The sequence below is a fragment of the Syzygium oleosum genome, unplaced genomic scaffold (genome assembly GCF_021117445.2).
Source record: "Syzygium oleosum isolate NSW1041296 unplaced genomic scaffold, Sole_v2.1 Sole_v2.03, whole genome shotgun sequence".
NCBI classification, from domain to species: Eukaryota; Viridiplantae; Streptophyta; class Magnoliopsida; order Myrtales; family Myrtaceae; genus Syzygium; species Syzygium oleosum.
In genome coordinates this window covers 8,452,013-8,475,453 of record NW_026607487.1, presented here as the reverse complement: position 1 = coordinate 8,475,453, position 23,441 = coordinate 8,452,013, and the positions used below count along the sequence as shown (strand labels likewise).

Here is a 23,441-nt window from a genome sequence, read left to right as displayed (position 1 = left end):
GTACTCTTTAATGTTCTATACAAGTTGCTTGCACCGCAACGAATATATATAATTTCAATCCTATAAGTTTAAGCACGCGCGAGACTTGGTTCTCTAAGTTTTATTTTATTTTTATGCAATCAAGTCCTCCATCAATCTCGATTTGCGTGATTTGATCCTCTTAGTTTCATTTTGTTCATTCAAGTCCCCTTAACATACTTGAATTGTGCAATTAAGTGCTTCATTTACCCGTTAGAGCGATGAAGGTTTCCTTTTTCAATTTTTTACCGACTTGTTTTTCGCTAATTTGGCGCTCATTTGGTGCCATCTTAGCACCGTATCATATCTTCTGCCACAATGATAATGTCGTGTCACTAATTAATCCGACATTTTAGCGAGAGCAATTGATCGAAGGATTTAAATGCCCGAGTCGAAAAAGCTAGAGGACTTAGCTGTACGAAATAAAACGCAAAGGGTCGAATTCAAAAAATCAAGAAAGTTTAAAGAACTTAGTTGAAAAAAAAATACAAATCGGAGTACCAAACTGCAAAATCGCCCGAACTTATCAGTGCTGAAAGCCTGAAACTGTACTTTATCCATCACGACGAGGACATCAAAGATCGAATCTTTGTATATTCATTTCGACAATCCACCAGCAGAATCCGTTGCACCGTTGGACGTGGGAACAAGAACATGAAAACTACGAAGCCGGATGAGCAAAGACAGGCTGAGTTCTCTCTTCCTTCTTCGTCGTGGTTCTGTTCTGTTGATTTGCCTTTCGATTCGTCAAGTGGTCGCTTTCACGAATCGAGCTTTTCGACGCCAGGCGCGAGTGACTGTACCCTGACTCGCATACATGCTGGAAGGGGGAACGAAGGTGATGATCCTGAGAGGGGGAAAGTGGCCGGAAATGGCGAAGGGCGATACGCGACAAGGGGTCGAGAGAGGACAGGAGAGAATAACAGAAATCCTAGGCAATGTCGACGAGAAGAGAGGTTTCACACTTCTTGAGTCGGACAAAAAAACCCAAAGGCCGGCCGAGAGAGAGAGAGAAAGCTAGAGAGAAGGCATCAGAACTCAGCAACCACGGAGCACTCTTTATTATGTCCACTCTCCTCTGGTCACTGAAAAACCAACATGCACAGTTGCGTGATCGTGCGGCCTCTCTCTACCCAGCTTTGCCCGTTTGTCGTCCACTTCGTACCGGTAAACATGGCGGATCGGTTCACCGATGATCAGATCTCTGAGTTCCGGCGGGCTTTCGGCCTCTTCGACGAGGACGGCGATGGTCTCTCCCTGTACTGCTTTTTTGTTCTCTTCATTTTACGAAGAGGTCTCCAACAACTTTCGTTCTTAAGTCACACTGTCTTCGTTGCGAGAATCGCTCTCGCTGTTTCGGAGAAATTTCTTCATTATCCACTGTTCGATTTTTCATTTTTAACTGCATAGGTGATCAATGGGTATGGTCGCGAGTGGTGACCAATCAACAATAATTTCTACCCGTTTTACAGGTTACATCACTGCCAAGGACCTAGGGACTGTAATGAAGGCGTTTGGACAGGTCCCTACCGAGGCGGAGCTCCAGGATATTTTAAACCAGTTCAACTCCGATCGGGACGGCGCCGTCGATTTCCAGGACTTCCTCAAGTTCGTGGCTCGAAGGATGGAGGAGCTCAAGGAAGCTTTCCGGGGCTCTGACCTGAACCGGGATGGTTTCATATCCGTGGATGAGCTCCGCCGGGTCCTGACGACTCTCTGGGGGAAACTGACCGACGAGGAAGCCGATGAACTAATCCGCGCGGCCGACATGGACGGTGACGGCAAGATCAACCACGAGGAATTCCTCGGATTCATGATGACCGACTGGCCGAGCGGCGACAACCCATCTCTCGTCGCACATGAGTGAGTTAAAACGGAGCAGTCCTCACTTCATCAGCCGGTGTTACTACTGCCTTCTGCGTGGGCGCAGTTCTATTCCTTGTTTCCAGTCTTCCTCTGCATGTATCATTCACATTTGCTTAGATTTGAGTACAGTAGTACTGTTACTTCCGGGGTGGGTTACTACTTTATTTCTACCCCCTTGTAAATTTACAATGTTTTTTCGTAATTTATTGTTACATGTGGGCGTGGTAAAGTTATTATACCGTTAATAAATCGTGAACTAATTTATATATTGATGTATCCTACTCGTAAAATCTAAAAGCACATTGTGATCTATCACCATGTGTCTGGCTGATAAAATCACTATTTTGATATTATTTTACTCATTGCTTGACAGGTCAATTATGAACCTTTACAACATCTGGTCATCTATCACAAAATTTTAGGACGTTAAAATTGTGTCTTTTTTAAATGGTAACTTGCAAAATAACTCACGTGCTTACTTGTAAATTCCAAAATACTGGGAAATCAATTATATTCAATATGAGTGTGGTAAAATCATTACCTTATTGGAAGGGACTATTAAAACACTTGTAAATTTACTACGGAGTACTAAGTTTGAAAGGTGGTAAAAACGTTCTTTCACCAGTAGATTACATATAGTTCGTCCAATCATTTAAATCAGTACTATCTCGTGGGTCACCTGACTGAAAAAGTCTAACGGTCAACTTTCACTAGTCATCCACGTTGAAAATTTGCCGGAGCTTTATCTTCGAATTTGCCATCACAAACATCGTTCGTTTTTTGGTGCACGGGACATGAGACTTGTCCAATCCATCGGCGCACCGGGTTTTCAAGAGTTCGCGATGAGTGGGATCCGAGACCGCGATTGGCGGCCTCTTTAACCCCCTAGCCCTAGATTAGTCAGTTTCCTTCTTCCATTCTATACGTCCGATTTCGGTACTTCGACTACACGTGTGACGTGGCTTTGTCCTGTCGGACAGGAAGAGAAACTCCACGTTCGAAGCTCGTCGGTCATACCGACGGCATCTACGACTGACAGTAAGTACGCAACTTCTTTGCACCGTAACGACCGTGGAAGACGGCTCTGATTTTTGGCGCCATTTCGTTGAACGGCACGTCGTTTTGCGGATCTCTGTCGGGTAATCGGGCTTTGGCGGGCGGGCCCGGGTTTGGCCCTTTCGAGATGGGCTGGATTTTCTTCTTCGTCTTCTTCTTTTTAATCTTCTTATTTTATACGATTTTTCTTCGGGTGCCGTGTTGGGGAGATATTTCACGAGCGAGAGCGACGGACATCGAATCTATCAAGGAAATGACATCGGATCGACAGCTACGTGTGTTTTTTTTGCAATATTCTTTGCCTTTATTTATTTTCACAAGCAAAGAAGACTTGTGTCTTCGTGTTCCGAGGAGAGAAAGAAAAGGGGTAAAATGGAGATTCCGAAATCGTGATAGGGAAAGGAAGAGAGAGATTAGGGGTTATCGGTTCCGAGGTAGGCAGATTTCAGAACTGAAACCTGGAACCTACGTTGCTAGAATTGGCTCTCAATTTGTGAAACCTTTAACTTACTATGTTTTCCTTGCAACCGATTCTGGAATTTACCCTATTTTTTTCGGTCCGGTTTCAGGATTTACCCGACGATCTGTTTTTCTGGTTTCATTCTTTATGGCAAAATAACATGAGCAATAAAACGATTCAATGTAAAAGATGAAAAACAGAAATTCCTATCCGCCAAAAGCAGCAATCCAAAAGATGAACACGTAGTCACGCACAATTATAAACGAAAAAAAGGTTCAAACATGCAATATAAAACATAAATTATAAAACTCAATACCTCGTTCATCTAAAAATATTGCTCCAAATTCTAACCATCCGAGAACAAAATAAACAACATAGTTAATTGTGCAAAAACTTTATATAAAACCTTGGCCTAGACAGAAAAATTAGGGTTTTTACTTTTTTTTAGCTAGAGCTATCCAACCTATATAGTATATCCTTGTAGGTGGAAATAGATGAGGAAAATTATCCGGCTAGTCCTAAACTTATCGTATGGATGCTAATTCAGTTTTAAACTTTTCAATTTGATCAATTTATTCATAAATTTGCATGAAATTCTAATGCAGTCTTATCGGTAAATTTTCGCCATAAATCGTTGAAGTGGCAGTCCAGCCGTCGCTGACCATTCTTCATGATACACCGTCGTGTTAGTGATTTCATGAAAATTGCCGGAAAGGATTACGTCGAAATTTCGCGCAAATTTTATGATAAAATTAAAAAAAAATTTGATTGAATTGACATCTGCATAATAAGTTTTGGGCTAATAGAATAGTTTCCCCCAAATAAGTGAGTAGTTAAAGTTTAAAGGACTTTCATTGATAAGCTGAGGTCACGTATGCACTTCATTTCCTAAAGTCCACGTCAGTTAATTATTGGAGCTCATTCCACCTATTATACTAATCGTATACACTGAAGAGTAGGTCTTACACGTTAGGTGTGAGTGAAATGACCAATCTCGTGTCATGCGTTTGAAGTTTGAAAAGAGAAAGAGAAATTGATACATCTTTTTAGCTCTTAACTCGATGGCTTAGAACTTCCAAGTAAATTTTGATTCAATGAAGTATGATAACAAGTTGAAGGTCGGGGGCCTTCCTTTGTACTTCCACAACTCTAGATGTTTATGTCTGATATAGTGGATATTGTATTCCAATAAAAAATCTCTTATTGCCGTCTTGATTGTCGGGGGAGATTCATTGTCATCGCGATTCAATTTACGACATATTTTAAGTGCAATTGAGTAAGAGGAGGTATTCAAATGCTGAAAAACAAATGTCAATGCTGAAAAAAGAGATACGGGAGATTACAAATAGTCAAAACCTAAACTTTGATAAAGAAAGATTGAATTGGCTGAAAATGGAGGTGGAAAGACTACGGAGGCAGGAGGAGGTTTATTGGGGAATGAGATCCAGGATTAATTGGCTGAAATGGGGGGACAAAAACATGAAGTATTTCCATGCAACTACAGTGTAAAGGAGGCAAAGAAACAAAATAGCAATGCTGAAAAATGAAAATGATGAATGGAGCCGAAACCCCAACCAATTGAAACGCATGACAGTCAATTATTTCAAAGAGCTATCCACCACAACAGGGTCTAGAGTTTTCAAATCAGTAATTGATCAGATTCCATACTTTATAAGTGAGGAGGTCAACCAGGCTTTAATTGAGGAAGTTACTCTTGAGGAGGTAACTGAGGCAACCTTCCAGCTAGGCACCTTAAAGGCCAGTGGACCAGATGGCTTAAGTAGAAATTTTTTTCAATATCACTAGAAGGACATCCAAGAAGAAGTATTCAGAGAGGTAAGACTTTTCTTTAATTAAGGAAATCTTAACCTTGAATTAAATAAAACCTTTATCACCCTCGTTCCTAAAGTTCCTAATCCAGAGAAGTTAAATCAGTTTTGGCCGATAAGCTTGTGCAATTTCGCTTACAAAATCATTTCAAAAGTTATGGCTAATAGATTAAAACTGTGGCTTCTGGATTTGATAGCTAAGGAGCAAAGTGCCTTTGTTAGTGAGCGACAAATTCAAGACAATATATTAATAGTGCAGGAGGTACTCCATTAGTTACGAAGTCGAAAGAGAAAAAAGAAATTTCATGCAGTGCTCAAATTAGACATGAAAAAGGCATATAACCGGGTGGAATGGCATTTTCTAGAAGTGAGTATGTTGAAAATGGGATTCTGTGAAACATGGGTCTCCTGGATTATGAAATGTGTCTCCACAGTCTCATACAGTGTAAAAATGAATGGGGAACCTTTGCCTTTCTTTCAGCCTACTAGAGGAATAAGACAAGGCGACCCCCTTTCTCCCTACCTCTTTATCATTATGGCTAATGTGCTATCTGTTTTGCTAAAGAAAGTGGTGGAAAATGGAAGTATCAAAATTAAACCAGTTTTGCCCAACTTTATCTCACCTACTTTTTGTAGATGATTTAATACTCTTCATTGAAGGAAAGATTGTTGAGTGTCAGAATGTGGCAGCGGTTCTGAATCAATACTGTTTTGCGTCCGGATAAGCAATAAATTTGAACAAGCAGGGTATGTTTTTTAGCAAAGACTGCCCAAGTGAATTAAGAATAAATCAAACATGCGAGATGAGAGTTCCTGAGATAGAGAAGACAGGGAAGTATTTGGGAATACCATCCAACTAGGGTTGCTAAAAAAAAACAAATGTTTGCTTGGACCCTTGATAGAGTCAATAAGAAATTGGAAGGTTGGAAAGAAATCGTCCTTAAAACAGTGGTGCAAGTTCTACCACAATATTCAATGTCCATCTTCAAAATTCCCCTATCCATTTGTTGAACTATTGAAAGGAAAATTGCAGCTTTCCGATAGAAAAATTCTGAAAACAGGAGGGGGTTGCATTGGAAAACTGGGACACTCTTAAAGCAAGAAAGGATGAAGGTGGCCTAGGTTTTCAAGAATTAATTACATTTAATGAGGCAATGTTGGGCCAATATGCATGGAGACTAATCCAAAATCCATACTCTTTCTGGAGTCGACTTTTTAAAGGATTGTATTATCCTCGTACAGATTTATTACATGCAGAAAAAAGGCTCACGTCCCTCCTGGGGATGGCAGAACTTAGCCGTAATGTCATTAGTCAGTCGATTCGATGGGTGGTTGGAAATGGTGAGAAAATCAACATAAGAGAAGATCAGTGGTTGTTTAGAGGTTTGATTGGAGAGCCTGCAAACAGAGAGGATCCAACTCAGGTATCCGAACTAATGATTAGGGAGGAAGCCAAATGGAATGAAAATAGGGTGAGAGAGTTGTTTGACTTTGTAACAACCCAGGAAATTTTAGCCATTCCCATTAACCCCCAACTTCCACAGGACAAATTGATGTGGACACCAACCAAAACAGGGCAGTTCACAGTGAAAAGTGCGTACAACAATCTCAAAGCACAGAAAGAAACACCAAATTAGAATCAAGCATCAACGTCGCACCAAACCCCCGGAGAATTATGGAATAGAATTTGAAAGGCAAACTTACAACCCAAAATCAGATTTTTTCTTTGGCAAGTTTGCCAAAATGCCCTAGCAACTGAGGAGAATCTAGTTCGAAGACAGATAATACCTGAAGCCACTTGCTTGATATGTCAACAGAATCCATAATCCATCGAGCATCTTTTTCTTCTATGCCCCTGGACTCAGCAAATATGGAACAACCCATCAGTAAACATTAAAGTTGATAGTTGCTCAGTGACTCGAATAGAGGAATGGATGCTGAATTTTAAACATACCTCCATATCCTTTGAGCTCCTTGCTTTATTATTATGGCAGATATGGAAATCTTGGAACGACTTGGTGTTCAGAGCTCAGAAGTTAAATACCCAACACATCGTCACCTCAGTCATCGCCGCGGAGAAAAACTTCAGTAGATGGTTAGAGAAAATGAATGGAAAACTGCAACCACAGAACGAATTACCTTCGATTTTGACCCTTCCTCCCCTCGGGGTGATTAAAATTAACGTCGATGGGTCTTTTGTTGCAGAAACAGGGGAAGGGGGCATCACGTGTGTATGCCGAGACCACCAAGTTATCTTAATAGATGGGTTTGCTTGATCGGTAAGAGTCTCGTCGGCGATCCAGGCAGAGGCCGCTGCTGTGCTTGAAACCCTAAAACACTTTGAAGCAAAAAGTGAACTGAATATCATATTGGAGACAGATCGAATTGATCTAGTGGAGATGATAAGTGAGGGAGCAGATCAAGTGAGTTGGGAAGCTTATACACTGATCACCGAAGCCTAGGCCCGTGCAAAGTTATTCAGCAATTTAAAGCTGGCCCATTGTCGAAGAGAAAGTAATCATGTAGCGGATTGGGTCGCCAAAGCCCAACGCAAAAAATGTTTACCAGTTAATTGGGTTGCTTATCCTCCTACTTGTCTTTTGGAATTGCTTTGTTCTGAAGCCCGTATATTGTCACAGACTTTCACTTGAATGAGAATATGATATAATGTTTTCTGTCCAAAAAAAAAAAAAGAAACAAAAGTGCGACTTATGTAATGTTTGGTATTGCAATTTACAGTAACAAACTATCGATCCCGTTAAAAAATGCTACTGCCGATAGATGCATCACGGATTTTGGATGGACGAGGAGCCGGCACAATGCGGTAAGCTTACGAGTGCGAGGGGGAGCTTTATTAAGTGCAATTCAAGGCGCGAACGAAACCATATTAAATACCTATTCAAGATATAAATGGAGCTATGAAAAAAAAAAGCAATCCATTAAGTCTAATTAACTCCTAACTCAATCGAGTTCGAGTAAATTCCGAATCAACCAAAGGGTTTTTTCTTAGCTGGGCTTCACGCTCCCTCTTTATAAATTTGATCCGTAAATTTGAAAATTCATCAGGCATATCGAAATTTAAATTTCTCTTATAGGAAAATAGGAAAGGCGTAAAAAAATGGTTAATATCATGAAAAACCCTAAATCGATACACTTGCGATAAATTTACCCAAAACTAATTTTTTGACCTTTAATAACCCAAAACTAGTATACATGTGACAAATTTACCTACAACTCATTTTTTGACCATCAAAAACCCCAAACTGGTACATTTGTGGCAAATTTACCTTCTGAAAAATCACAGATTGGTACACCTGTGACAAACGGAGGGCAAAACTCTAAACCGGTACACCCGTTAACAACCACGTGTCATTAAATACAGCAATTTAACGATAAAATTTAATCGAAACTATCAGAGGGTAAACTCATCGCAGGTATACTGGTTTATGATATTTGGTGATTAAAAAATTAATCTGGGGTAAATTTATCGTAAGTATACTAATTTGAGATATTTCGTGATATTAAATAAAAAAAAAAGAAGAAGAAGGGCAAAAGCAAAGAAGCTTCACCCACCCAGCGCCGGCGGCACTTAGGAAAAGAAAAGGATCAAAGCAAGATTACAGGAAATTGAGGACAAGATTCCGTGAAGAGAGAGAGCGAGCGAGAGAATGAGATGCCTTTTCCTCGAAGGAGAAGCTGTGGGGGCGGGGGCAACTTTTTCCCTCCTTATCTTTTATTTTATTTTATTTTTTGTTCTTTTTCCTTCACTTTACTTTATTTTATTTATTTTAGGAGTAATTTGCGCACACTCCGCTGCTGCTGCGACTAGTATTAATTCAACTCTCCGTCGTCTAGTCTGCCGAGACGAGCCAGACGCGGACACGACCTCCTCCTCCTTCTCCTTCTCCTTCTCCTTCTCCTTCTTCGCTCTTCGCCTCTCTCCCTTTCGGAATTCCTCCCGTTTTCGGCAGGCGGCGACGCGGGGTTGTGTGTGCGCGCGTGTGGTGCGGGGGGAAGAAATCTCGCCGCCGGGACCAGGGGAAGCATGGCGGATCAGCTCACCGACGATCAGATCTCCGAGTTCAAGGAGGCCTTCAGCCTCTTCGACAAGGACGGCGACGGTCTCTCTCTCTCTCTCTCTCTCTCGCTGCCTTCGATTCTCGTTCGATTCGCCGGCTCGCGGCCGGTTCGATTTCCTCGCTGTGCTGTGGCGTTGCGTCGCTCTCGACTGTTTCGATTCCGGTTTTCGGAGCTGTTCGGGCGATCGATGGATCCGTTTTCTGGTGTTGGTTTTTTGGTTCCTCGGGGTCGGTCTCGGCTTGGTCCGACGTGCCGTGGCGTGGCGTGCGGGCGGCGGCGTCTGATTTTTTGGCTGTTGTTTGTTCTTGGTTGAAGTTTTTGAAGTGTTTGAGCTCGTTTGATGTCCTTTTAAGGGGGGAGGGGATGGCAGGTCCTGCTGCTCCGTTTGATGTGTTGGGGCTTCGATGATCTCTGGTGATTTTACGGTGGATTCGGGAGGTTGTTCGCTTCGTCTACCGATTGTTGGGTCAATATGTGATTGGATTTGGCTCCCGTTTGATGTGTTGCTGTGGAGTTTGACTTTTTCTTTTTCTTTCACGATCTGTGCGGAGTAAAATTTCCGGGGCTTTGAATTCCGTGTCGTGAATTATTGGCAGAAACACGAGCTGAAAAATTAGGTACTCCAGTACGCGCATAGATGGACTTTTGGGGCGTGTGGGGTTCTCTTGTAGCATTTGTTTATGACGTAGTTGTGCGAACTGTGTTTTCCTTTTCAGCTCTGTCTCCCTGTTTGTGTTAGCTCTCGAAGATCTTCTGGAGTAGGAAGCATTTTTTTTTGTACTTTATGGCATGGCGTCGAGATCTCTTTATACCATTTAAGAAAAACGTGTTCATCTACTCTAAATTGACGATCGTAGGCCCTTCTCGTGCTTTGACTAGAAATCGATAAAACAACATAGTAGGAGTAGGATCTTAAACTATTAGCGATGATTAGCAGTAAAATTAATTTGTTTGAAGGTCGATTTTGTAGTTTGGTGCCCGCCATACTTGAGTTTGTTATCTTCTCTTGCCGAAGGCCATCAGCCTCTGTCATGTTCCACGATTTCCTTTTTTGGCCGACACGTTCATGTTGATGTTAAAAAGTGTAGCTGGGTGCTTGATCATGTTGTTCATCACTCCTATGTTCTTTAGTACTTGCTGTTGCAACCTGGTTGCTTAGGAAGGGGGTTTTCATTTCATTCTTGTCATTCAATGACATTTCTTTGTCAGAACGTCCGTAGTCTGGAATGTCCAGAGCTGGAAGTAAGTGAATGCGCGGGAAGATTATGCGAGCAACAATAGGAAATAGTTCTAGTGATAATTTCTTTGTTACGTGGTGAACCTTCCACCGATGTCCTGCCTGATGTTCAGTTTCATTGCAGGTTGCATAACCACCAAGGAGCTTGGGACTGTAATGAGGTCACTTGGACAGAACCCAACTGAGGCAGAGCTCCAGGACATGATTAATGAGGTTGATGCTGATGGAAACGGTACGATTGATTTTCCAGAGTTCCTCAACTTGATGGCTCGGAAGATGAAGGATACCGACTCCGAAGAGGAGCTTAAGGAAGCCTTCCGAGTTTTTGACAAGGACCAGAATGGCTTCATCTCGGCAGCTGAGCTCCGCCATGTCATGACAAATCTCGGTGAGAAGCTGACTGATGAGGAAGTTGATGAAATGATCCGTGAGGCTGATGTTGATGGTGACGGCCAAATCAATTATGAGGAGTTCGTCAGAGTCATGATGGCCAAGTGAGAACACACCTAAACCAGTCTTCTCATTGCGTATGATTGAATGATAAGGGAACAGGGCAGATAAGTTGATGACACTTTATTTCCTAGGGCCTCATGAATTGTGTCAGTAGCTTTTGTTGGGTGGCTGTTTCTTTCTTACTTATTTTGCATCCTTGAGTGGCACTCTTTGTTTGTATGTTTACTTGTTTGGTCTGCTTTCTATGTTAGTTTAGTCGGACCTTTAGTTTCCTTCTCCTTTTCTTATATGCCCCTTAGTTAGGTACATGAATCTAGAACAATTGGAGAACCGTATGTTTTCCCACTTGTCTATGGCAATTCTGGTTGCTAGTTTAGATCTTTGCAGTTTTTGCGTGAATACTTCTTGTCTTATAGGAAATTGGAGTTTCATGTTCTCCATCAGTGGCTTGATCTTTTGCTTGCATATCGACAGTGGTAGTGTGGCATCTAACAGGTTTCGCAGTTGACCACTTGTTGGTGGATTTCCTTTGGAAATGTGCCGTACAATAGCAGGTTTTGGATAAAGGTAATGCGGAAAGCTGGATTTGATTCCTTTCTATTTTGATCGTCCTATCCCCTTTTGGTGATATATCCGACATCGTTTGGTATACGTATCACTCGTTCTTTGTCCGATTGTGTACTTTGGGTTGCTACCTTTTGCCTCTTCATGTCTCGCCACTTCTTTTACATTACAATGGAGAATTGGTTCCATTCACAATTCTCCCGTATCTCGCGCGCTCACATTATTTGCTAAAAGGAAATTCCCTTCAGTTTCAAGATCCTCCCAACCTTTATAGAGGGCTGGAGAGACAGTAAACCATCCTCTTCCTGGTCATATTTGTCCAATTACTGTATCCAAAATATCGATTTCCTTATCCAAGAACTGTCGCGAGTTCTGTTGAGTAGATACGTGCTTACTTGTTCTGTGGAGTAATGGAGGTGCATGTAAGTTTCGTTTGGGCTGAGTAGGGACTTTACGTGTTCTTTGGGTAGCAATGGTTGAATATGTTAGTGAGACGGAATTGGTCTCCTTCAAGTAACCCCCATAAAGGTTAAAATGAAAACCAAAGTGGGATACCAATGAGCAGGAAATCGATATTATCATGCGTAGTTCCGATGAGAGGAAGCATTGGTCCAGTTAATCGCATAGAACAGCCACTTAGATGACATCTTCTTGCTTGTAGCGTAAGAGGCGAGACAAAGGAGGCAACCATTCAGAGGAAATTCGGTCATCGGCTCGTGGCAATTCTGTTCTTCTGCGCACTTTGGTAAGTTGTCATTCAGAATGTTTTTGGTCTTCCTGGCGTATGAAGGTGGGAACGGGGAGAGTACAGTTATCTGCGCATCACAATTGGTTCATTATTTGACACTGGCTCGTGGATTCCAATCTTTCTAAAGACTTGCCACATCGTTCGAGATGATGCATTGCATCATTTACCCTGGTCTTAAATCTTCATTCCGTTGCTTTTTAACAATATACTTTGGTGATGTGAAACTTTGTTCTCGGCCTCGTTGGGCTGTCGTCGTAAAAAATTCCGTTGGGGAATTTGTTTGTAACCCTTTCTCGCGTACCAAGATCAGTGAATCTTGGCCAACCCTTGAGATTCTAATTAGCCTTGGAAACTTTTTTCTTGTTTTCTAAGGATAGTTTTAACTTTTGTACATGCAATTACAATGACCGCACAAAATAAACAAAAGAGTCGGTAATACAAATAAAAGTGCAATTCGTCTGGTCTAAAGAAGCGAAAGTGAGGATAGAGGATCTCGTGATAGCTTTGTTCCCTGTGGGCTCTAAGTACGATTTTCCAGGGAAATCTATGGCAAGGGATCGATGAAGCGTTTCGCCTTCCTCAGAAATTTATGAGCTGTTCTTCCCATTTCTGATGTCACGGGGGCACATCTAAGACTTGTGTTGTCCTTGTGGGTCCTCTGTGAGTCGTATAAGGCGTCTCTGCGGATATAGTGGGATGATGCGGACGTGTTTCTTTGGTTTTAGATGATAAGTTTGGTGATAAGATCAGTGTCGTTAACAAAGAAAGGGGTCCATAAGCTAGAAATCAATGCATCTTTATGTGGACGGGGCCCACTTTGGTTACAAGAAGCTTGATTGGCCCAGTGGAGTACGCACTTCAAAAGAAAAACCTTGGAAGTGGAAAATGGAGAAAAACATATAAAAGTTTTGGGATTTTTGTTATGTCCTGCATTAGTGTTAGAAAAATTTCAATATGTCATTCGTCCAAAACTGTTGAAGTAAGTAAGGGTTTTTTTTTTTTTAAATGATGTTTTGCATATAGGCTAGAAATATTTTCCCAAGTAAACCCACGGTCGAGAGGCCTAATCATATAGGACGGTCTAATCACTTAAGTGCAGAGATATGGATGCAAATTATTGTGACGAAAGTCTCTGTAAGTAGTATTTATTCGAATATAATATCTCATATTTCTTCTTATGTTTTAATTGAATATTTTATTGCTCTTTTCTTTGGTCTGATCACGTGTTTCTTATATCAAAGCTTGGTATAGAATCGCTCCTTTTCTGGAAAAGGGGTGCCTGGAGCCATTGCACGACACGCCCCTTTTGATGGATACGATAGCTCTTATACGAGAGGACATTTTTGTTCGCCCGAATAAAATTCTTCTAAGGGAGTCTTTATCTTTTGCAATCGCCTTTCATGCTTCTCGTGTTCTCCACTTTCATGGTTGGGGAATTTGATACTTTGAAGCTACTTGACGCGTCATTCCACATCTGCTTTCTCACTTTTCTGTTTGCTGTGCGTCGTAATGCCTCGTGAAATCTACCAAGGCAATCCTTGTCCTCGACGCAAAAACAGTAAAAAAAAAAAAAGTAACGAAAGAAAGCAGGAAAAGAGATGGCCTTTGGTTTTTGTTCTTTTTTACTCACCTTAACGATCTCTATAACTTTTAATGGCAGGAGAAGGCAGAAGAGGGCGGAGATGAACAAATTGACCGGCACGAGTGGCTGCGTGCGCGTGCCCTCGAAGGGAGGTAAAGTCAACGGAACCACGAAACCCGGTCGCAAGAGACCCATTTTCGAGTGCTTCTTCCTCTGAAAGCCAACACGTCTACCGCCTTATTCGCACCGTGTCGATCATGGCTTCCTATCTCCAACACTTCGAATGTAAGGCAGCTTTTAACAAACGTGCCAAAGTCGTGTTTCTTTAATAAGCATAATGATGTGCACCGAATGAACAAGTGGGCATGTCCGGTATGAACACATTCGTGTATGCGTAAATCTTATTAATCTAGACATTTTCCAGTGCATCACATGTTGGGACCTTGTGTGCTATGCTATGCTATACCTATAAAGCCCACTGCTAGACTCAAGTCTGAGGCCTAGAAGGGCAGGCTTGTATACTTGAATATGAACCTCCCGTTGCTTTAAGTAAGGGAAGCTGCTCTTTAAGTAAGGGAAGCTGCTCTTCGCTCACGGGGTTGGGCCAAGAAAGGCTTGAAGGTGAGAATCAACCCGATCATCTGAAGCAAGTTCAATACGAAGAAGACCATTTGATCACCTGCATTCCAGAGAAATATGAGGCATAGGCTGCAGGAAGCAATTCGGCCATATGGAATGCAGAAGCACCGTGGAAGAGATGCGGATATAACTCGTGGTACAGTCACAACCATCTTAAAGCTCAAAGAGCTGATCAGTAACTTTACATCAGTGTGTGTCACCATTCGCAAATGCCGTTGCGATATAATAAATATTTATATTAGCAAAGTTGACGGTGGTAGGGTGGAAATGAGACGGAACAAATAGGATTATATTGCAATTAACTGATTAATCTGAAACAAGAAGCAGCACATGTTCTGGCATTCTGCTCAATCAAAGTCAGGGCAGGAAACCAGAGAACAGAGATCCTTGAAATCATGGAAAATTTTGCACCTTACAAAGGAAAGTTGAATAATTAGGATGATGAGCTTTTGGTGAGATCGCAACTACAAAAGATGATAGCATCCATAAACCTAGAATTTAAGTCTACATTTACATAATCCAAAATTTCAAAATATGTTAATCACTAGATTAATAATTAGTAAAGTAAGCTCTGGATTTTAAGTAATCCCAGTTCATGAAAAAACTGAGCTCATACATTCCAAAAAATGCACAGAATCGAGATTTTTAATTGCAATCCTTTATGGTCCTAGCAGCTTGAGATCCTTGCTAAGATCTCTACTTTCTTATGCTCTACCTCTTGGGATACTGACATCCTCAGATGCAAACGGGATTTTAACTACTTTAAAATGTGACGCACGGACAGCTAACTTAAAAAAACAATAGTTTTCTCGTCCCATTGTCTGAAAGCAGAGTCAAGAACTAATTAAACTTGCCATACTGCTACGTAAAGCGGTGCAACTAGATAATTTTCGAATATGGGGACATAAATATCCACAATCCATCAATAGTAAAGGTGCATGCTGAGTTTACACCAAGCCCTCCCACTCAAACAAGTGCTGGAAGAATTTAGTTTTAAACAAGACTGTAGACAATGTGAGCACAAGTGTATACCAGGGAGGAAGGTCGCTACTTGCCGCCTCTGGGCCCAAGAAAACCTGCAGAATAGAGAAGAGATTAAGAAAAAGAAGTTACTGAAGCAGTGACATTCACATACCGGCAGATATACTACCTTAATATCCATGTTTTTTGAGCATTGACCAAGTGAACTTACAGTACAAGCACTTATGTGCGACACCAACCAGAGAAGCTGGTTCATTCAGATGAGATGATTTGTACTCAAAGGAGAGCAAGCTTCAGAAAGGCTAAATGAGATATTAGGAATATCCTGAATTCACTACAAATCTAATTATCATAACATGAATGAGATCTATGGAAGCTACTTATAACGAGAACATGGGGGAACTAGTACACTCTTACCTGAAAAGGAAAGCTATCCCAGTCCCAGATCCACATTGGCCTTTTTCCGGCTAGACACTAACAGTAGAGACAATACAAGAACTATACACGCTCGACGGTGGATCCCAGACCCATCGTGACTCAGTTGTCCATGTTCAGATGCTACCACAGGCAACTCTTTATCCAGTATCAGTGAGCACTGCCCATTGCTTTTGAATACCACAGTATTGATATTACATTTGCAAGACTCCTTAAAACTTTGACAGATATATCCAAATATTTATATCAATTAATTGAACGAAGTGTCACATCTAGATTTATTCTAGGCTAGCAAAATAAGTACATTAATGCCCCTTTTAAAGGGGTGTCGTAGATTTGACAGGGCAATTTTCAATTGCTTTCTTATTGTGTCTGATGATCAATTTTTCTGGGACAGAGACATACCAAAAATCAAAAAATCAATTGATAAGCCAAAAGGAGGAGTCAGATGCCTATGTTTAAGAAGAGCTAAGAAGAAAAAAAATATATGTCTGTGCAAATCTGTCCCTGCTACTCACCCCTTTGCAGAAGTCATCTTCGCAGAGTACTCTGCGAGAACATGCACAAATTTCTATGAAGACTCAAAATTTACAGCCAATACCTAATTACTAAAGTAATGGAGATGAGGAATACAGAAGCACTGCATGAGAAGGAATGTAGAGAAAATGAATCATTGATCTCTCTGGCAACTTTTTGGCTGATACGGAGGGAAAACGCTAAAAACTTTGACATTCTGAGAGCTGGATTGCGGAATTTAGAGTCACTTGGCTTCGTACTTTATTTTTTGGTATCACATAGCATGACCTCTGATGTAAATGCTATTCTGGACCTTGTGGACTCAATATAGTGTGAATGATTTTGTAAATGGGTAGGTGTCCCCTTGGTGCACCTCAATAATCTGATAAAGAAAAAGGGAGGCAGACTGCTGCTTAGCACTACTCTTTCAGTGAATTGGCTGCTGCCTCTACTGCAAGCTCCATACATACTTTTTACAATGAGCAGATATCAACTAGATATTAATTACATTAACTTGACTTACAGGGCACCTCCGCATGCAGGGCCAAATGCCTTTGAGATAGACATTGCAGTCATGGAAATACCATTAGCAGCTCCTCTTTGGTGCTGGGGCTGCAAAGCAGTAGAAGGTGAAAAGATAATGTCCTAAGCACAACAATCGTGCTAAGCTTAGGTAGTTCTCCCGCTAAAAAACAGATGAAACAGAATGCCTATCAAATTATTTATTAACGCGGATGGTAAACTTACAACAGCATTGTTGAGCAATATGAATATTCCAGTGACACCAGATACCTGCATAGGTCGGATAACATTCATATCGTGTGATATACAATGAAAAGGTTTCTACTCAAGAAGAACTCATTCAATTACAATGACAACATGAACAATAGCATCACAAAATATGTCATCGCAAGAAATTCTCAAAGGAGGCCTTATCAGTGTCAAATTATTTCTAGTCTGCAAACTGCCCAGCAAAATATCCTCAGGATTTAGACTAAGCTAAGGACACAGAGGCTGATAGAACAATTAAAATGAAGTGGATATGAAATTGTGAAAATGTAAGTGCTATTCCAATCCATCTTCGTCATAAATGGCTCAAATCATCAAGAAATGTAGAAATAATACATATATGCACATCTATTGATTAAGTAAATATTCTGTGAATTCCCTGGAAAGGAATCACTTTGACATTGAGTAAGTTCGAAAATATTGTTATGTAACCAGAGAATACATGAAACAATAGTGATTACATACTTTGACAACGAAGGCTAATTAGAAAATGACAAAAAGAGACAAGACTTGAGGCATAAATGATTATCCCCTATACTTGAAAGAGCAGCAGATACTCACAGAAAGAGCATTCCTTAATATGGATGCGAAATTTATTGCTATGTGAAGCGTTAATCCAGAAAGCATGGCTATAAAAGGGTAACTTGACAGCAATGGGATAGATATGCCCTGGAAACGAGTAACCAAAAACATTAATTTTCAACTCTATCGCAAAAACTACATTTAAAAAATGAAATGAGGAAACTAGGTGAAAGATCAAACTTTACAGCTGATAGTTGAGTGATCATTACTGGCCCAAGAATTCTCTCGACCCAGGGATATAGAAGAAGTTGAAACAGTAAAAGACCAAACCCTGATGACATTGCCATTCCCAATAGTTAGCTAAACTGTTGAACCATATAATCCGATGATGCAAATGCAAGTCAACCTAAGCTTACAGTATTGAGTACTGAACTCGATGATACATCAGAATCCACACTTGAATTATAAACTTAAAATGATATCGAAGTTGTTGCCTCTTTCTTCGACATCTATTCAACCCCACCCCCCCCCCCCCAAAAAAAGAAACAAGCACCCTCTTTCACTCTTGCTACCCAATAGTAACCAGCCTTCTTTGTAAGTCCAGTTGTTCCCACTTCTCCAATGATTTGAAGACAAGTTAAGATGACACAGTGACAAAGCAACCCAGTTACTCAAGAATAAGAAGCTTTCCTTTGTCATTGCATAAGGACCTTTTCCTGGTGGGAAATTCAGCTGTTGTGCAGATCTACAAAAGTATGTACCTGAAATAGCTAGAACTTCACCAACATCTTGAGATGAAAAGTTCAGCCCTCCATACTTTCTTTCACTGACAGCCCACAGTGAGAATATCTGTGAATGAATGAAAGGGCAGTTGATTTAATGGCATGTTTCAAGACCTTCCCTTTTTTCTCAAGACTGAGAACTCGAAAAAACCAACCGATCCCAATCTTGCTCAGTGTCATGGACCACAAGACTGAAATTTGACGAGACAGAATTCTTGAGACTGAGAATGCACCTAACGTTCGAAGTTCGAACAATGACTCACCATCGAACAAAATGAACTAACTGAAGGCAATAAAGACACGTCTGGAACAATCGCAGAAGCAGAAAGCAGATGCCCTAAACACAAGTTAGACCCCGAATCATGAACTTATATTGGACCTTATATAAGCTTAGGCAGATAAGAGGATCAGCCTCAGATACCTATGACCTTAATCTGAGTTGCAGATCATTAACCTTATATAAGCTTAGGTAGATAAAAGGATCAGCCTCAGATGCCTATGACCTCAATCCGTGTTGCAGACCATTGACCTTGCAAATCGTACAATTGAGTAGATTCTATCACTTAAGAGGATCAATATAGCAATATGCACCGTGTTTGTGAGCACTATCAGAGAGATATAACGGATAAGAACAGAATTCACCTCTGAGTAAGCAATTTCTTGAAGCGAGAAAACACAATAAACAATGATAGTGGACATCAGTGGCCAATTCTTGAGGAGATTTTCTTCGTAAGTTTTCTGTTCCTCAACTTCTGTATCATGTTTTGTAGTATCAGATGAATCACACGAAATTTCCACCTCATCACACGAGCCCCTACCATCTGTGCTTTCATGCACGTGCAGTGTTTCCTGCATTGTCATAGATATTTTGTGACAACTTTGCATAAGCAATTACCTCTAAGTTATAACCGAGACATATTTACAAGTGGAATGGCAATTTTGGCAAAACAACATAGTTCAGTACTATCATGAAGAATAATGGCCATTTCAAACAAGTATAGTTATTATCAGCTTCATTTCCCCTACTTTCAACTTTTCTCACAAATGAAGTTATTGATGACTCTACTTCAGCAGATGGGCTGATCCAGACTTCCAATGATTCAATAAAAGAAAAATCAAGTCCTTGAGTTACAAAAGGAATTATTTTACCGACCAACTTGGACAAAGTAACAGTGCGCATAAAGCATATGCATATGCGCAACAGTTATGATTTTACTCCAGTCTATGAACCTCTTGGTTTCATATCGGAAAAAATCCTATATGCTGCTCGTTTTTGCTCAAATTTCAAAGGGACAAAAACATGCTGGACTTTTGAAATATGACATTGAATCGATGGATTCAGCTTTACAAGACCGAAAACTGCCATTTCCTGAATGAATAAGATTACTAGAATTTTATTTGAAACTTACAGGTAGCCACCAGCAAGAAATGAATACTCCTGCCGCATAAATCGATATTAGGAGGCACGGCAAGAAGTAGGGATATCTGCAAAGATGCATATATGCATGAGAGGTTATATTACCAGCATGTAAAGATGGATAGAAAGGTTCTCCATGGAATCCTGATCAAGATGATAGTCATATACCTTCCAAAGATAGAGCTCTGAGAGAACAAACCCGGATATTTTTCTGCAGGCTGATGCACCCAAAGATAAACTGTAAGAAATAAGTCCAAAAAGACTTCCAGACAGCTAAAGGGGGATAAGAATGAGATTGAGAAAATTCAGAGATGCCTTCCATAAAATTGAAGCTCTAGCCCTGGCATGATAGAAGGACACTGATTCATCAATCCTAGTTTGTTGAATAATAATCCTTGTTATAATTAATTCTATGAAAAGAAACCACCGGAGGATGATTAATTTTACCATGCAAAACAATGGAAAAAGGAGATTGACAGAAAATCATACGTGCTTGTGAAATTAGCAATAAGGAAAAAGTACGAAAATTGCCAGAACATTTCACAGGTCACCAACTTCCACCTTTCGAGCTCTATCTTACTGGTAAATTATTTCCTTGAACATTGGATTCCGAAATTATGAACCGGTAGATTGAGAATTATCCAACAAAGTGTTTTTCCCAAAATATGTTATGGGTAATTCAATCCCACGACAGTGTTATTGATGAATTCAAATATATAAGGCAAAAAGTATAGGGCTTGTAAAACCATCATGCATGACGACAAGGGAACTTGAGCAGCAGCAAAGCCCACACCTGTGCAAAGAAACCTCCAATAGCAGGGCCTATGATGAGCCCCATGCCTCTTGATGTACTGACCTGAAATGAAAAGCCCTTGAGTAAATTGCTACTGCATCAGATGCTGTTTTGGGTCATGATCACCCAGAGAACAGGCGAAACTTCTTACAACTGATAGAGTGAGAGCATGGTGTTCTTCTGTAGAAACCTCTGAGGCATAAGCCTAAATCAGAACAAACCAAAGGAACAGCCGCAAATTAGCATTTGCGGAAAAGGAACCAAATAACCCTGCACTACAGCATCTATAATGCAAATAAAAGCTAAGCATAGAGAAAGAAACCATACCCTTATAGTACCGAGTAGACTGTTGAAGCATCCCAGAAGAAAACGTGTACAAAGGGCCATCCAGAAGCTGGTGCTCAGGCCAAAGAGAGTATTGAGGACAACCCTGATGGCAAATGAATGTTAACAGGCTTTCGAATGAGCTAGTTTCATTGCTATTGCAGTTGCCAAAGGAGGAAAAAGGCTAACACTGAGAATGTGCCGATGAGAATAACTGGTTTTCGACCATATCTATCTGCTAGTACTCCCCAGAAAACAGATGTCAGAGCTCTTCCCACCATGAATGAAGACCCTAAAAAGAAGATCCTCATCAATCTGTAATAAAGATTCAGTGAATATTGGGAACAAGATAGGTTAACCTATCTTTTTTCTGGAAACAAGATCCCTTAAAATGAAAACAAATTAATTTCTCAGCATTACCTACAAATCCAGCATAGAAACCAATGTCTTCCTCTCTCTTCGCAATATGGAAGTCTCTGATCTGACAGTAGAAGTCATGATTAATTGTCCTGGGAAGATATAGAATGGGAAGCACAAGGGCAGAGTTGAAGAAATTTATGCTCCTGAGGAGCTTTGAGATCTAGCTCGAAATGGGAAAAGGCAGATCACTCTCGACAGGTAACTCATTCTAATTCTACATGTTGGAGTTACTATCACAGTGACCATATGGGCTTTAATTAAAGCTTCCAGAGACATGATTAATCAGCCTTTGTCAAGATTCGAATTGGAGTGGAGACAACCCTAACCAAGGTCCTCCAATCAAAGCATTTGGTACCGACAGAATGACACACGCGAGATCAAGAATAATGTGCAGAAAACTTTACGGTAGGAATTGTAATTGAGTCGTAAAATGAAGGAAGTGCCTGACTGTGACAACAACTTAATCTATCTTTTTGTGCATGCATGCAAAATTAAGAAACCAGCAGAAGAAAAAGCTTCACACTTCATCGTACAATGACTAAAGTGAGTTCTTATTAGGAATGGAGATGCGTACCATGAAGTACAGAAATGGAAAAAGTGACGAGATCGGCAGAGCTGAAACAAAAGCGGGAAGACGAATCATCAGAGCACGATTATATCATTTCATACTACAGGAGAGAGGATGATCCCCCCCCCCCAAAATCTAAACGCGGATAACAGATTCGGAATTAAATAAAACCGGCGCTTTTACTCACATTCGGGAAAAAGAGACGAATGTGACAACATTAGAACCAACAAGTTGAAGGTAAAGAAAACAAAATAGTACTCAAATACTCGTCAAACAATACAATGCCTCATTAAACCTTCTCATATCGTTCATCGTTTAACATGGACACTCGTTCAAATTTGAATCGACCGAATCCGTTGATTGACTACTTAAAAACAACAGACTTTTTAAAACTTACTGCTGCTGCTGCTGCAACAGATTCCAGTCATGTTAGACTCAAATTCATCAGAGGGCGTGAAATGGTATAACTGATCACGCTCTATTTCATTGTCCAGTGCTTAACTAAAAAAGCAACACGCGCCATATCGCAAACTAGCTCAACTCGACAGCTAAACTCGCGTCGAACCTCCCTCAAAGTTACTGTCCTTCAACACAAGACGAGAGCATGCACAACCGTTTCGCGCGCCACGACAGTTTCAACCCATCAATTTGCCATTGAAACCCACAAGGTTCCATAAACTCCCGCGGGAACTCGAACGAAAGACGGGGTTTCGTCAAAGCGAAGGAGAGAGAGAGTCAGGCGGGGCTGACCGGTGCATAGGGAGACGATCCAAATGAAAGAGAGGTCCCTGTAAGGGATCCCTCTCCGCTCCCGCTTGAGGCGGTCGACCTCGCACCCGGGACAGCTGGCGTGATAAGCCTTCTCGAACAGAGGGACGGCGTCGCTGCTCTCGGGCCCCTCCGCCATGGCCGAATCGAAAGAGCTCTCGATTCGAGAGCGGAGACTCGCGATATCTCTCTCTCTCTCTCTCTCTCTCTCTCTCCTACCGGAACGAAGACGAAGACGAAGAGGAAGACGAGCTGGACATTAACGGCGGAGAGCGAAGTCGGGAGTTAACTACAAAGAACGGAGCTTTTCGCTGATCGTCATGTCGCGTTCTGTTCCGTCAAAAACTTGGGATATGCCACGTTACCCGCCGCCCGACTCCCGATTCCCACCTCCTTGGCGTCTTGCGGGCGGTCTTTCGTCGCACGTCTCGATTTTTCTTCTCTCGCGCCTGATTTTTTTTCCGGCTTTCATTCCTCAGACATGCAAGATAAGGGCTAAATTCTCAAATTCACGAGAAAAAATTAGGTGGTCCGGGACCTCCACGTCAAGCGTGGTCCCGGACCACTCACGAGAAAATGTTAGGTGCAAGAATG

The 23,441-nt window shown here is 41.2% G+C and overlaps 3 protein-coding genes across 10 annotated transcripts; 2 read left to right on the top strand and 1 right to left on the bottom strand.

The window, feature by feature from the left end:
• Positions 1 to 1,033: 1,033 nt before the first annotated feature.
• Positions 1,034 to 2,112, top strand: LOC115679261 (calmodulin-7-like). Its single transcript, XM_056310019.1, has 2 exons — positions 1,034 to 1,267; positions 1,491 to 2,112. Exons 1-2 carry the CDS (start codon positions 1,117 to 1,119, stop codon positions 1,883 to 1,885), a joined length of 546 nt encoding a protein of 181 aa, XP_056165994.1. The 5' UTR covers positions 1,034 to 1,116; the 3' UTR covers positions 1,886 to 2,112.
• Positions 2,113 to 9,128: 7,016 nt separating this feature from the next.
• LOC115679143 (calmodulin-7-like) lies at positions 9,129 to 14,324 on the top strand. 3 transcript variants are annotated; one of them, XM_056310018.1, is made up of 4 exons: positions 9,129 to 9,350; positions 10,671 to 11,040; positions 12,225 to 12,308; positions 13,972 to 14,324. In XM_056310018.1, exons 1-4 carry the CDS (start codon positions 9,275 to 9,277, stop codon positions 14,108 to 14,110), a joined length of 669 nt encoding a protein of 222 aa, XP_056165993.1. In that variant the 5' UTR covers positions 9,129 to 9,274; the 3' UTR covers positions 14,111 to 14,324. The 3 variants fall into 3 exon arrangements, with proteins under 3 accessions (XP_056165993.1, XP_030458589.2, XP_056165992.1); XM_030602729.2 differs by lacking the exon at positions 12,225 to 12,308 and having other exon boundaries at positions 9,140 to 9,350; XM_056310017.1 differs by lacking the exons at positions 12,225 to 12,308; positions 13,972 to 14,324 and adding an exon at positions 11,474 to 11,886 and having other exon boundaries at positions 9,140 to 9,350.
• A 272-nt stretch (positions 14,325 to 14,596) lies between these two features.
• Positions 14,597 to 23,197, bottom strand: LOC115679138 (probable peptide/nitrate transporter At3g43790). 6 transcript variants are annotated; one of them, XM_056310014.1, is made up of 17 exons: positions 22,830 to 22,973; positions 22,086 to 22,126; positions 21,512 to 21,572; positions 21,281 to 21,406; positions 21,095 to 21,197; positions 20,919 to 20,972; positions 20,768 to 20,830; positions 20,143 to 20,192; positions 19,967 to 20,042; positions 19,200 to 19,406; positions 18,537 to 18,624; positions 18,021 to 18,106; positions 17,815 to 17,922; positions 17,212 to 17,256; positions 16,988 to 17,109; positions 15,565 to 15,608; positions 14,597 to 14,943 (listed from the first exon to the last, which is right to left on the bottom strand). In XM_056310014.1, exons 1-17 carry the CDS (start codon positions 22,835 to 22,837, stop codon positions 14,831 to 14,833), a joined length of 1,395 nt encoding a protein of 464 aa, XP_056165989.1. In that variant the 5' UTR covers positions 22,838 to 22,973; the 3' UTR covers positions 14,597 to 14,830. The 6 variants fall into 6 exon arrangements, with proteins under 6 accessions (XP_056165989.1, XP_056165990.1, XP_056165987.1 ...); XM_056310012.1 differs by having other exon boundaries at positions 14,598 to 14,943; positions 18,045 to 18,106; positions 21,281 to 21,383; positions 22,830 to 23,197; XM_056310011.1 differs by having other exon boundaries at positions 14,600 to 14,943; positions 21,281 to 21,383; positions 22,830 to 23,195.
• Between the last annotated feature and the right edge of the window lie 244 nt (positions 23,198 to 23,441).

Coding starts and splice junctions, on each gene's coding strand:
- LOC115679261 (XM_056310019.1), top strand. CDS start 1,117: ATGCACAGTTGCGTGATCGTGCGGCCTCTCTCTACCCAGCTTTGCCCG. Junction 1,268..1,490: donor CTTCGACGAGGACGGCGATG/GTCTCTCCCTGT, acceptor CCCGTTTTACAG/GTTACATCACTGCCAAGGAC.
- LOC115679143 (XM_056310018.1), top strand. CDS start 9,275: ATGGCGGATCAGCTCACCGACGATCAGATCTCCGAGTTCAAGGAGGCC. Junction 9,351..10,670: donor CTTCGACAAGGACGGCGACG/GTCTCTCTCTCT, acceptor GTTTCATTGCAG/GTTGCATAACCACCAAGGAG. Junction 12,309..13,971: donor CTGTTCTTCTGCGCACTTTG/GTAAGTTGTCAT, acceptor TTTTAATGGCAG/GAGAAGGCAGAAGAGGGCGG.
- LOC115679138 (XM_056310011.1), bottom strand. CDS start 22,986: ATGGCGGAGGGGCCCGAGAGCAGCGACGCCGTCCCTCTGTTCGAGAAG. Junction 18,625..19,199: donor AAGAAATTGCTTACTCAGAG/GTGAATTCTGTT, acceptor ATTCATTCACAG/ATATTCTCACTGTGGGCTGT. Junction 17,110..17,211: donor TATTGCTCAACAATGCTGTT/GTAAGTTTACCA, acceptor TGTTGTGCTTAG/GACATTATCTTTTCACCTTC.